Genomic DNA, 14,057 nt, shown 5'->3' on the forward strand with positions numbered 1-14,057 from the left:
ATCTTTTTTGGTGAGTTCCAGTGGCTTCCTGTCGATGATTGTCCAGCAGCTAGTCGTGATGCTGGTGTTCTCGTAAGAGGGAGTGAGAGCACATCCTTCTACTCCGCCATCTTGGTTTCTTATCTATAAATATGTTTAAACCTGTTCTATTTTGTTAAAAAATGCTTTCACGAATAGAAGAGTAGAAAAATAACATCTCTTTCAACTGAAGACTGCAATAATTTGTAAAAAATCACAATGGGACATGTGTAGTTGAGTTTTCATTATGTGTTAAAAATCTCCTGTCTGTACAAGAGGCATATGAGCCAGAGCAATGCTTCTCAATCTTGACTGCACGATAGAAGGGCCTGGAGAGATTGAAAAAATCCTGATATCCAGGCCACTCCCCAGACCCATTGCATCAGAAAATCTAGGGATGGAACCTGCAGCAGTCTGTTCTAAAATTCCCTAGGGTGATTCCAATGCACAGCAAAGAGGAAGCCACACTGACCTAGGGGAGTGGCAAGTTGTACCTGCTAGGTTTACGTGGATGGCTCAGTTAGGCTCTAGGCAGGAAACAGAATCCCCCCCATTTGTTTCACATGATGGGGCTTGAATGAACGGACTACTTCTGAGGGTGAGGTTTGCAGAGGCTAACAATGGAAGGAAGCTGTTACCAGCTCTAGGCCTGAATGGACAATGTGACTGGAGCCCAGTGAGACCCAGTTGCGTGGAGGAGCTGCTGTCCCCTGGGGCTGTGGTCACAGGGAGAAAGAGCCATGGCCAGAGACATGAAACAGGGAGAGACAGGGGAAGAAATACTCCACTCTTGCTTTCTCCTTCCCTCCGATACAATCTGAGCTCCTCCAGCGGCCCTCATTGACCAAGCCCAACGGACGCCACCAGAAATGTACTGAGGAAGATGCAGCCCAAAGGGTCAGGCTCCAGTGGCACAGAGTGGGCTAGGGAAGGTATTAAGGGGATTTGGAGGCCAAACAGAATATAACCAACACAGCCGGCCAGGTTTTCTCAACCAAAACCAAAAGCAGAGTGTGTGGCCAAGTACTGAATACGATTTCTGAATGTAATTTTATAGAACACTTTATAAAACAGCGAACTTATTCATTTAAAGAATCATCTTTTAAAAAATAATCACATTTCATGAATTGGGATGGTTCCAGAAAATCCAAGGTGTATGATTATGACAGTTCAAACTTTATCCCTCATTCAACATTTAAAACAAAATATTTCAGGGAATTCCCTGTCAGTCCAGGTTGGGACTCCGAGCTTTCACTGCCGAGGACCCAGGTTCAATCCCTGGTCGGGAAACTAAGATCCCACAAGCTACATGGCATGGCCAAAAATAAAAATAAAGTATTTTTAAGTCTTTTGTGCCAGACACTGTGCTGTACTAGATACCAAAATCAAAGACAGAATAACCATTCTTAAAGATTTAAGAGTCTAGTGGGAAATACAGACAAGTTAGCGATGTTACATTTACCAGCCCAGGGTGGTGCACCCCACTTCGGGGGCACTCCCTGCCCCCAACTCCAGGCACATGGTTCTGATGTCAGCTGAAAACTCACTGCAGTCAGCCTGGGCCATGTTTGGTACCTCTCCTCTCTGGCCACCGTTGGGGTCCAGCCCGGGTTTTCCTCAGTGGAGATGTGGGCAGAGCTCTCTTTCCTCTGTGCTTAGGAGGCTGTAAGACACATCCAGAGCTACCCGTGGTCTTTCTTCCAGCCTCATGGGGACAACCAGCCAGAGAATGGAGACATGGGAGAGGATGCATGAAAGAGAGGGAGGGTCCTGACGAGACTGGAGTGAGTCCTTGAGTCCAGCTGCACCTCAGCCACACGGGCCAATTCATGTCCCCTTTTGACGAAAGCGGCATTGAGCTGGGAGTCAATAGTGTTCTAACTAATACAGAAAGAATTGTCAATAAACTCTGAAGAGACGTATGATAGAGCCAAGCACAGGGTGCTACGGGATTTCTGAGAAGCTTGCCTAGCCCAGCCTGAAGGGCCAGGAAGGTTGCTGGAATGATGTTGGGCCTCGGTCTTTCCTGGAGGCAATGGCATTGTAATTATACTATTTTCACAAGCAAGAGTCTCAGCGTAATGCCTACAGCGGCCTGGCAGATGACCGAAATAAGGGCAGCGGGCCAGGTGTGAGGCCATAGGGAGTGGTGAGGACGATGGTGAACTGGAGAGTGCCTGCCGTGTCTGGAAGGGGCTGGTGACATCCCTTCTAGACAATGGTAGCCCTGTTAGCATGTATCAGTTGTGTAGGGTTTCAGGAAAATCCCTTTTTTCACTGTATCACTACAATCTCCCTCTTTATGTTCCATAGTATTCCATATGCTGAAGTCCACTTTGATATTAATGTAGCTATTTCTGTTCTTTTGGTTAGTTTCAGTATATTTTTCCATCCTTTTACTTTTAACCCATCTGTGTCTTTTCATTTAAAGTGGGTTTCACATACATATAATACACCATGTAAATATATAATACAACGTTGAATTCAGGAGTATGAAGAAAACTACAGCAGGCTAAAGACAGAGAGGCATGGGGGCTGCTATCTTAGGTGGGGTGGCCGGGAAGGCCTCTATAACGTGGCACTGAGCTCACTCCTGACAGAAGTGAGGCAGGAGGGGAGAAGCTTGTGGATGTTTGGAGGAAGGACTTTCCAGGTAGAGGGAACAAGGGCAGAAGCCCTGCAAGTTCTAAGAGAAGGTCAAGGTTGTCCTGGAGAAGTGAGGGGAGAACAGTAGGAGATGAGGTCAGACAGGGAGAAGGGCAGATCAGAGAGGCCTCCAAGGTTATGGATTTTACTTTGAATGATATGAGGAGCATGGCAGGTATTTGAGTAGAGGGTTGACATTGTCCAACTTCTGTTTTTAAAAGACCACTCCTTACACAGAACATATTGTAGTGGGGGCAGAAATGAAAACCGGGAGACGAGTCAGGAGGTACTGCCAAGGTCCAGGTGAGAGACATGGGTGGCTTGGACTAGGAGGTATTGGTGGCAGAAGTGAGGAGTGGCTAGATTCTGAAGACACTTCAAAGGTAGAACAAATAATGTTTGTTGGTGGACTGAATGTGTGCTTGGGAGAAAAAAGAGGGGAGGGAGATGACTCCAAGGGTTTTTCCCTAGGCAATTAGAAAAATGGAGTTGTTATGTGAGACAGGGCAGGTGGAGGAGGCGTGGGATTGGGTAATCAAGGGTTCCATTTTGGACAGTGGATAGCACCCACACATAATTACTATTAATTGCACCCTGGCAGGACAAGATGGTAAGAGAGCATTTTTAATACCAGTTATTTTCCTCTTTGTTCACTCCCTGGCATTTCCTCCCACCCCACCTCCCAGCTTCATGTTAGCATCAATTACCTTCACATGTGATGGGATTAATGCACCCGGGGTGGTGGGGGAGGGGGGGAGGGGAGGGGGAGGGGGAGGGGGGAGGGGAGAGAGGAGGAACCTCCCCAGGTACTCCAGTTACAAATCCTGGCACAGTGAGGAGTGAGCCACCACTGTGGGTACAGCTCATCAGCACTGGCTGCTCCCAGCAAGAAAGTAGCAAGATTTTCTTCACCTGGCATCTCTGTGAGAATCAGTAATTACCCCTGGGGACAGAGTAGACATGATTCTAATCAGTACAGGAGTCCCTGGCAGGTTTTGCTGTCTGATACCACGAACTGGAGAGGAAGAAGAGCAGGTTCTGCTTTGGGAAGGTTAGAAACATCTCATGCTAACAGGTAAGAAAACGTTCTCTTCTTTCTTTTCTTTTCTTTTCTTTTTAATCTCATAGACTTTTCTAGAATTCTGCTTGGGGTACAGGCAGAGAGCTGTTTGCAGTAAAAATGGGTATTATAAGGTAACTATTTACATTGTCAAGGAAGCAGGTTTTGCTCCTCAGGAGGAAGGTAAAGGGAAGTTTGTCCCATTCATTGTAAAGACTGACCACATGCCCCCCTCAGCCTGGCACAAACATGGGATGCAGCAGTGCACGGGGCTTAGTGTGCTCAGCTAGCTGTTGCTATGGAATTTTGTCCCTGCAATCAGAGCCTCTGCCTTGATAACTTAATTGCACTTAAAAAAAAAAAACACAAAAAGAACCCTTGAATTTGAGTAAATCCTGAGAATATCATGAAGGCTTTTGATTAATGTAAAATTAAAGCTCTTTCAGAAGCATTAATTGAATAAAAAAAACACTATTCAAAGAGCTGTAAGGATGGCCCAAACCATTTGAAGATATACAGTCATTATCTTAAAATCTGGTTAATTAAGGCACTAAGTGTCATCAAACACCTTGACTTCAGGGCACTTTATTTATATTTAAGTTCCTGCCTCATTTTCTCTTTGTTCTGACCCTTTGATATCTATGTTTCCTTCCTGCATTGCCCTATCCTGAATCTTTATCATGTTCGCTGGAAAATAAACCCTAGAATATTTCCAGCTCTCTTTCTCAGCATCCTTCTTGCTGACCAGGTGTGGATGCGATGTCATAATTAAAAGTGACCCATTTCTTCTGAGATTGCTGAGATAAAACATGCTTTTAGCTTGGCAGAAGAATTTTGTCTTTGTTGAAAGAAACAAACTGTACGCATAATATTAAATCAGTATTAAGAGTGACAAACAATACACTTAAAAGTTTGGGAAATTACTATTCCCTCAAATAAGGTAAAAGAAACCATTAAGTTCTGAGCGAAACGTCACCCTCAAGCCCTTGGCACAATCATCTGACCAGCAGGCATGAGTCACCTTGATCTCTGTCGTGTGAAACCACAGGTACCACCTAGGATGCTTAGAGCTACACACAGGTCATAGAAGACCCACAATGCCCGAATATTTAGAAAATCGATTACCTTACAAAATAAATCTGTTGGTAGGGAGTGCTCCACACTTGGTTAATTCAACAATTCAAAGGTGTAATTGAACACAAATATCCTTTGTAGCTTTGTTGTTTGGGCTTTGGGACTCACATGTGTCCTGTTGGCAAGATGGCTGCAGCCTCTCCATCCAGAGGCCACATCTGAGGCAGGAAAAGCACTCAGTTTTCTCCCTTCCTTCACTTTTCAAAAGCATGGGAACCTTTCCCAAAACCACCCAGTGGACTTCCACTCACACCCGATTGGCCAAAGTTGTGTCACATGCTCATGACTAAACCCAAGCCAGCAAGGAGAGCAGATTACCATGGTTGTCTCAGACCCCACGATTCACCCCCCCGAGAATGGGGAGAAGCTCTGCCTCTCATGAAGGGCATGACCCCCAAGACCTACATGAGGCAGAGTTCCGTTAGCAGGGGAGCGCTGGGGGGGGATGGCTACTGGGTGGGAATGATGGGCAGACATCTATGTTTTCCACTGCCCATCTTCCTGTCTCCCTAGCTGCCCCTTTATAGCCCCCGTACTTACGCCTCTTCCGTCTGCCTGTTCTTGAAATACTAGGGTTCCTCAGCACCCAGCCCGTGCCATCTTCTCTTCTCTGTGTGTGCTCCCTCAGTCCTGTGGTTTTAAATGCCATCTACACGTTGGCAACCCTCAAAATCGGTATCTTCTGCCCAGACCTCTCTCCTCTGAGCTCCATATTCGGACGTCTAACTTCCCACGTGACAGCTCTACTTTCATGTCTCAGAAGCATCTCAAACATAATACGCCCAAAACCGAGCTTTTTATTTTCCCCCAAACCAGCCCCTTCCCAGGTTTTCCATCTTAGTAAATGGCACTCCATCTGCCAGGTGTCTCATGACAGACGTTTGGGAGTCAGTCTTGACTCTTACCCTCCCTAACTGCCCATCACAACCACTCTTCTTTTATTCAACATGGCATCGAGCACGCTGCTCCTACAATAGGTGTCCAGCCCACAGTAGGTGCTCAACGAATATTTGTTGAAAATGATTGAGTGTGCTTGTATGGTACATCCCTTGACTGGAGAGTGGAAACATGGAAGTTTAGAAAGAGCTTGAGGGTAATAACATGGGACATTCTGATAAAGGTGTTCATTTGGGGATGAACTGAAAGAAACATCGACAGTGCTTTCTGAGAATTATGATGCCACTCTTCCTCCCCAATTCAAACAAGCCCACCAATCTTTCGGCAGGACTTCCATGAGCACTAAAAGAGTAGAGATGAAACCTTACAATTTACTTGGAGCTTCTCTCAGTTACATTGGCTTCCTTACGGCTCCTGGTAGCAATGCCACATTCAATGGTCCAGTGCACGATGAAGGCCCAGCGTGAATTGAAATTGTGATGCATGGTCTGCATTTTCTCTCAGTAAGTCTTGTGATCAGCAACTACTGAAATGAAGAGTTGAGAGATGTTGTTCTTTTCTTTTCCAACATCAGTGACACTGATGGCTGTGATGTTGAAAAGATGGAGGATTTTAACAGTCAGCTACTGCTGCATAACAAGCACCTATAAAATCTTGGTGGCAATGAGAATTTATTTCCCATGCACCTGCAGCTTGGCTGAAGTGGCTCCTCTGGGCTAGGTATTGCTGGGGTAGTGCTTCAAGCCATCGATCTGGCTGGGTTTGATGGTGAAGAGGTGAGTGTTCCACATGTATTCATTGTGGGTCCCACTCAAGGGAAGTTCTTCTCACACTAATGACAAAAAACACAGGAGGGCAAGTGGAAATTCTTGAAGCTTCTTAAAGCCAAGACTCAGAGCTGGCACACTGCCACTTTAGCTAGTTAGTCAAAGCAAGCTGTAAGATCAAGCTCAGAGTCAAGGGCTTTTCTGGGATGATCTACAGAGCTACAGGGCAAAAAGCGTGGATACAGGGAGGAGTGTTGAATTGGAACAACACTTCAATCTGCCCGAGTATATACTACACATCAAAGAAAACCAAGAGAAAGCTTGTGTTCAGCTGGAACTGATCAAGTCCAGGGTGGGGCTGCATCTCCCTCTGCTCCTGTCTGCTTTTCATTGTAACTCAAACTATACCTTATGGTCCCTTTGAAACAGACTACCCAATATAGGTTCCATCCCTCCCCAATTCATTCCATTTTTTATCTATTCAGTAACACCCAGACTACTTCCCGGGATGGTGCCCTGGACGTTGATTTCTTAGTATGGTTGTTATGGGAAGCTTTTCATTTCACATCTGCTGACACAATTTGCTGTCTCTCTAAAATAAAAAATAAAAAAAGAGAAAGAGAAAGAGACTCATACTCTGATGGCTGTAAAGGATAATGAGTAATTTATTCAGAGCTATATACAAATCAGACTATCATCTTCCAGACAGAATCAATAATATAATTTTAAGCCCACACACATTTACAAATGCGAACACTCCAGTGCAGCTGGGTTGCCATGGGCAACCAGGGCATGCCAGCTTGTGATCTGAAACAGGCTGATGTCTCCCAGCCTGGGAAGCACATTCTGCAGACAGACTCCAAGGGAGGAGAGGATGTTAGTGTTGGCTCTGATCTGGCCGCCACACAAATGCACCCCTGTGATGGTTTGGATTAGTTCTCGTCTGAACTGCGCAGCTTTTTAAAACTCCTATTTACACAGGACTTCTTCAGTATCCCCTCTGTGTGTGTGTTGAAGCAGGCTGGGGAATGGAGTGGGGCGAGTGTGATGGAGCCGTGTGGACTAGAGCAGGCAACGAGAAACTCCACCCATAGCTGCTGACGGTCTGAGGTCAGAGCAGCAAAAAGGATGCCCAGGTCAGAGGCCAGGAGGCAGGCTGGTTGGTCAACTGGAAAGTGGGCTCAATGGGTCTTCCCCAGAAGAGGTCCTGATCAGATGTTGGGAGCTGATGTACGCTGGTTGGAAAAACAAGAGCAAGAAACAGGAAGGCATGAAGAGGAAAGAGAAGGTGGTTTTGGGCAAAAACAAACACTGGGAGTGGGGTGAGGGGCAGACAGGTCCCATTAAAAGGGCTGGAGGGAGGGGATGGCACAGAGGAATAACCTGTGATGACTCCACTTAAATATGTCAATACAAACCTAAATTCATCGTCAAAAGAGCCTGTCTCAGTCATCTAGGGCTGCCATAACAAAATACCATACACTGGCTTAAACAACAAACATTACTTCTCACAGCTCTGGAGGTTAGAAACCCAAGCATCATGGTGGCAGTGTGGTGGGGTCCTTGCTGAAGTTCTCTTCCTGGTTTATAGATAGCTGACTTCTCCTTGTCTCCTCACATTGTGAAGAGAGATCACCTCTCTTGGGTCTCTTTTTGTAAAGGCGCTAATCCCATTCGTGAAGGCTCTACTCTCATGACCTTACTACTTTCCAAAGGTCCCATCTCCAAATATCACCATATTGGGGATGAGGGCTTCAACATATGAATCTGGGGGGAGAGGACACAAACTATGAATTATAGGATGTTCCTGGTGAGAGCGCCACTGATAGTCACAAGAATCATGAAAACATTTAGTTAAGAATTAGGTGGTTTTTTATTATACCATAACATGATCTGTCCCCACCTCACTGACTAGTCTTGGTCAGATTCAAAGAAGAGCAGACTGGTTGAGAGATAGATCCCACACCCGCCACTGAAGAGCACACTCCTTGACTTAAAGCTGAGGCGTCTATGTCAGTTTGCACACCTGCTACAACAGGGAGGTGCCTCAGGTGGGAACAACGAGAGCAGAAGGTCTTAGATGAAGCTAACACCGGGTGTTCCTGGACCGTGGGGAGACCCAGAAGCCTCAGGGTTTGTGTGAACTGGGGTCAGGAAAGTCCTTTTTTTCCTACCTTTTTTTTGGTGAGAACATTTAAGTTCTACTCTCTTAGCAAATTTCAATTATATCAATACTACATTGTCATCAACCACAGTCACCAAGTTATCCATTAGATCCTCAGACCTTATTCACTTTATAACTGAAAGTTCATAGCCTCTGACCAACCCCTCCCTATTTCCCCACCCCCAGCCCCTGGCAACCACCACTCAGCTCTCTGTTTCCATGAGTTTGACTTCTGTTTTAGATTCCACATATAAGTGATATCATACAGTATTTGTCTTTCTCTGTCTGGTTTATTTCACCTAGCATAATGCCCTTCAGTTTCATTATTCATATTGTTGCAAATGACAGGATTTCCTTCTTTTTTTCCTTCCTTTTTAAGGCTGAATAATATTCCATTAAAGATATAATGTATATGTGTGTATATATCACATTTTGTTTATCTATTCATCCGTCCACAGACACTTAGGTTGTTTCAATACCTTGGCTATGGTAAACAACACTACTGTCAGCTGGGGAGTATGGATATCTCTTTGAGACAATGATTTCATTTCCTTTGGATATATATGCTTTCCAGAAGTGGAATTGCTGGATCATTCTATCTTTAATTTTTTTAGGAACCTCCATACCGTTTTCCTTAGTGACTGCACTAGTTTACCCTCCCACCAACAGTGCACAAGAGTTCCCTTTCCTCCACATCCTGGCCAGTACTTATTACTTGTCTTTTGGATAATAGACACCCTAACAGGTGTGAGATGAGGAGAGTCTTCGAGGTGCAGCAAAGAAATCATAAAAAGCACCTGGGAGATCACCTGGTCGAACCTCCTCACTTCGCAGACACTAAAATTAAAGTCACAGAAGTTAAACAATTTGTCCAAGGTCAGAAAACCAGAGAGGGGCATGTGTGTACAGACCATGGAGCAGTGGGGAGCCCCTAGGCTCCAAGCAAAGGGATGGGGTGAGGAAAGGGGGCTTCAGGAAAGTGGATCTGGGGTCAAGAAGATCAAGGATGAGAGCAGCAAGAGTCAGGGAGACCCAGAAACCACCCAGGCTGTGGGTCGTGGTAACAGAGGGTAGTAGGAGGACTGAATGACTTGGTGGCTGGGGATGGAAGGTGAGACAGAGGAGAAGAATGACTCAGCTTCTGAGTTTGAGCAGCTGGTCAAATGGTGGTTCTGCTTCCAGGAAAGTGGGCAGTAGAAAGAGTCAAAAAGGACTCAGGCTCTGAGGATGGTCCAAAGTGGGGGTCATTCTGGGGAAACCAGGCTGGAGCAGCATTTGGAAGGTGGGATCCAGGAGCCAGTGAGACAGCCAAGAGGAGAGATTCTGCAGCCAGTGAAGGCTGCCCTGGACCTTTAGGAACAGAGGGACCCCCCACCTCCGCCTCCCAAACGTCATTCAAGGGCCAGCATGGAGGCCTGGCTCCAGAGTTTGCCTCTTGGTCGTATCTCCCTCGTTCTTGAATCCTCTGGCTTCATATTTCCTATTACCACCCCCAAGCTCTGATCCTTTATTAAGCTGTGTGCCAATCACCTCTGAATCACTAACCTTGACGATCACTCCCTGCGCATGTGGACTTCAGTGACCCTGACATTTCTGAATGAGAACAAGGCGCCCTCCACCTAAAACTTCCCTGGTCCCCTCACCCTACAATGACCCCTGTGGTGACCTCACTCGACAGTGACCCCTGTGGTGACATGTCCAGACCTCTCCTGTGCGCCAGACCTCCATTTCCAATTGCTGGATGGACCTCTCTACCTGGATATCTCAAAAGGAGATTCAATTCAATATGCCCCAGTGGAATGAATTATCTTATATTGCACGTCTTTTTACTCTCCCCACATTCTCCTAATCGCCTCTTCCCATTCACCTCATCCAGAATCCTGGTGCCGTCTTCCATCTCCCCAGCCTCCAGAGTCATGGGACCCTGTTACCGACACGCATCCTGCACCTCCATTCCCACTACCATCTTGGTTCAGGCCTCTGCAATTCTCTCCGAGACTCCTGCAAACGGTCTCCGTCCCTCCCCATCTCTCTCCTTCGTGCTGCAGAGAGAATGGTCCTACGATGTCTTGTTAAGGTGGCTTTTCATTTTCTTAAGGACAAAATCCAGCCTCCTAAGTATGACATACACTAGATACACGGGGGTCAAGATTGTTTGACTTGCTCTGTCTCTTCCTGGAAGGCACTGCCCCTCTAGTCTGCCTGGAAAACTAATACTTATCTTTCCAGTGGCTTCTCCCTTGAGAAGCGTCTCCCCAGCCTGACCTCTCCAGCCAGCGTTAAGTGCTTCCTCTCTGTGTAGTTCCAGGGCTCCAACAGACCTGCTGCTTATCAGAGTGTTAAAATTACTGGCTCACCTGTCTGTCCTCTGTTTTGTCTTCATAGCCCCAGCGTCTAGCCCAATATCTGGTATCGGTCAAGCACTTAATAGATGCTGATCGGGCTTCCCTGGTGGCGCAGTGGTTGAGAGTCCGCCTGCCGATGCAGGGGACACGGGTTCGTGCCCCAGTCCGGGAAGATCCCACATGCCGCGGAGCGGCTGGGCCCGTGAGCCATGGCCGCTGAGCCTGCGCGTCCGGAGCCTGTGCTCCGCAACGGGAGAGGCCACAACAGTGAGAGGCCCGCATACCGCAAAAAAAAAAAAAAAAAAAAAAATGCTGATCAAGATGAGAGAATGGATGAAGAAATGAACGAAGAGTTTCATAACGCTATACCACCATGCACACACACCCCCCCATTCCGAAGGGTCACTGCTTCCAGAATTCTGAGTTTGACTCAGGAGAAAGCCGCCCTCCTCAGACCTGCTACAGGTGTGGGAGTACAGATTCTGACAAGCTGGGTAATAAGTGAGATAGCAATAGTGCTTAGAACCAAAATGAAACCTAGAGACTCCTTCACCCACTTTCTCATTTTAGGGGCCAGGGCACAGGACTGGATGAGGAGAAAGCCACTGGACGTAGATCTGACTTAGAGTTCACTGATCTTTCCCAGGCAAATGTTCTAGTTGCTGCGAACATGTGGGCCAATTCTTTTACTCACGTAGCATTTTTTTTTCTGGTTACAAAATAAGTCTTCATTATAGAATATTATAAATTGATTGTATAGGCTCATTGTAGAAAATATAGAATACAGAGAAGCACAAAGAAAAGGAAATAGGAACCATGTGTGGAGCCCTCACCAGAGACAATTCGTTCTTTCAATCTGGCTTTTTGGAAGAAACAGAAATCCCCTCAAGGTGGCTCGAGTCAAGGGGCTTTGTGGTGAGGACACACATGCAATGACAGGGAATCCCATGGAAATCTTAGAACAGAAAGCTGTCTCTGAACCAGGCTTTCATGCGGCAGAGTCGGGAGTGGCTTCGGCTTCGGAGGATGTCTGGGAGCCAAGGTGCACTAGCTCAAAAGCTCCACTCTGGCGCCTCCTTGTTCGTGTAACTCAGCTCCCTCCACTTGTCTGCTTCTGTCTGTCCTGTCTCCATTTCCTGAACATTTTCCCACCATTTCCTGAACACTTTTCAAATGTCCTAGTTTAGACACTGAGACAGAGAGAGACTCTCACTGGCCCAGCTAATCTTTTCCGTAGTCCTCAGGTTGATGGACATCTTTTACTCCTCTAATCAGCTGTGGGCAAGAGGGTCAAGGGTACCTGATCAGCCTTTGGTAGGACAGAAGGAGCAGGGCTGGCCTTAATAATAATAATAACAACAGGGCTTCCCTGGTGGCGCAGTGGTTGAGAGTCTGCCTGCCGATGCAGGGGACACGGGTTCATGCCCCGGTCCGGGAAGATCCCACATGCTGCGGAGCGGCTGGGCCCGTGAGCCATGGCCGCTAAGCCTGCATGTCCGGAGCCTGTGCTCCGCAACGGGAGAGGCCACAACAGTGAAAGGCCCGCGTACTGCAAAAAATAATAATAATAACAACAATAAGAATAGCTACCATACCTGGAGCACCTACTATGTGCCTTGAACTGCTCTAATTACTTGACATACATGATAACATTTCCTTCACTTTTTACCCTGTGAGATGGGCGCTATAATTACGACCACTTCGTTTGGGGAAATTTAATATTATGACCCATGTAGCTGTATGTCTACATTCTGCCACCCCAGAAAAAAAGGGTGAGTGTCTGCAACCCTTCCGTATCCCAACCTCTTCTCTCTCCTTCAGCCCCCCACACTGCAGAGGTTCGTGCTCTCATTTTAGTTGTCCCGAGTGCTTCATTTAAATGCCCCATGTCCAAAACCACCCTACTCCTTCTCCCCTCCCCCACTCATCCAAATCCTATTCCTCACGGTTCACTTCCAGCTCTCCGCCCCTCTCTTCACCTGACCCCAGCAAGCCTGGTGCGTTGTGTGAGGTCTGCCATTATTAGAGTGGTCTTTCCTCCAAGACAGATTTTATGTTCTTTTGGTTACAATGAAATAAAATTTCAAGGCACCAAGAGTGAGAAATTCTTCAAAGAGGCTCTGCAGACTCGATTCCTACATGCAACATCCAGGATGCTCTAAAGGCGGCCCTCTTAATCATCCAATAATCCTGAACCCTGACGAAGACACACAGTCTGCCCTAAGGCCTACAGCTGGGCCTCTGACGGGATAACTGGTCTACCTTTTTGTTCCTTTTCCCAGAGACTAAATATGGACCCAATCAGCTGAAATGAGATTACAAACTTCTTTTGCCTTACTTGGCAACCAAAGAGATGAGTTTTCCCCCCAACCTCTATGTTTCAAAAAGATCCAATAAGCAAGATCTTTAAATCAAGGAAGTTTAAGAAAGAGCAGTACTACTCTAAGAACAAATACAAAAGGGCATAGTACTTAAGTAAAAAGTCGCAAATCTATTTTTGCCTCTGTTTCCCTAAGATGGAAACACATGGAAAAACCAGCAATCCCAGGCACCTTCGGGGACTTTCCCCCATAACAGTGTTGTCAAATTAACAGTAATTAGAATTACTGCTTAAACAACTTGTCATTTATACCTAATTACTACAGACTACAATAAAAATTATCATGACAGATTCACTTTGTTGTAAGCTTTATTTAATTACAATCCTTAACTTCCATGGATTTTGTCTTAATAGTTTACTGCCTACTTGTTACATTGTCTGTTCAGAACTGAAAACGTTTAAGAAACCAGTAGTTCTGGGGCTGTATCAGGGATCTCTTTTTTCCCCCCCTTTACTTAAAGCAGAGTGGGAAGGGCTCAGTTTGATGCCTTCCGTCGTGGTCAGTTAAGGCAGAGATCCTGCCTCCACACCCCCAAAAGTCCTGGCCCGCTTTTGGTGCCACCTCTGAGAAGGGAATTGGACGTGGGGTCATGGGCAATGGGGGTGGAGGGGGACCCAAGTCTCCTTACCGAGACCCCTGACAGGA

At 46.4% G+C, this 14,057-nt stretch overlaps 1 protein-coding gene across 1 annotated transcript in view; it reads left to right on the forward strand.

The window, feature by feature from the left end:
- The window catches only part of TEX26 (testis expressed 26), a 38,788-nt gene extending 25,093 nt beyond the window's left edge, over positions 1–13,695 (forward strand). Inside the window, exon 6 of the mRNA XM_059996184.1 lies at positions 12,991–13,695. Coding sequence (XP_059852167.1) covers positions 12,991–13,193 — 203 coding nt within the window. The 3' untranslated portion in view covers positions 13,194–13,695. The remainder of the gene's footprint in view (positions 1–12,990) is intronic.
- Positions 13,696–14,057: the final 362 nt, after the last annotated feature.

This window comes from Delphinus delphis, chromosome 18 (genome assembly GCF_949987515.2).
Source record: "Delphinus delphis chromosome 18, mDelDel1.2, whole genome shotgun sequence".
Taxonomy (NCBI): Eukaryota; Metazoa; Chordata; class Mammalia; order Artiodactyla; family Delphinidae; genus Delphinus; species Delphinus delphis.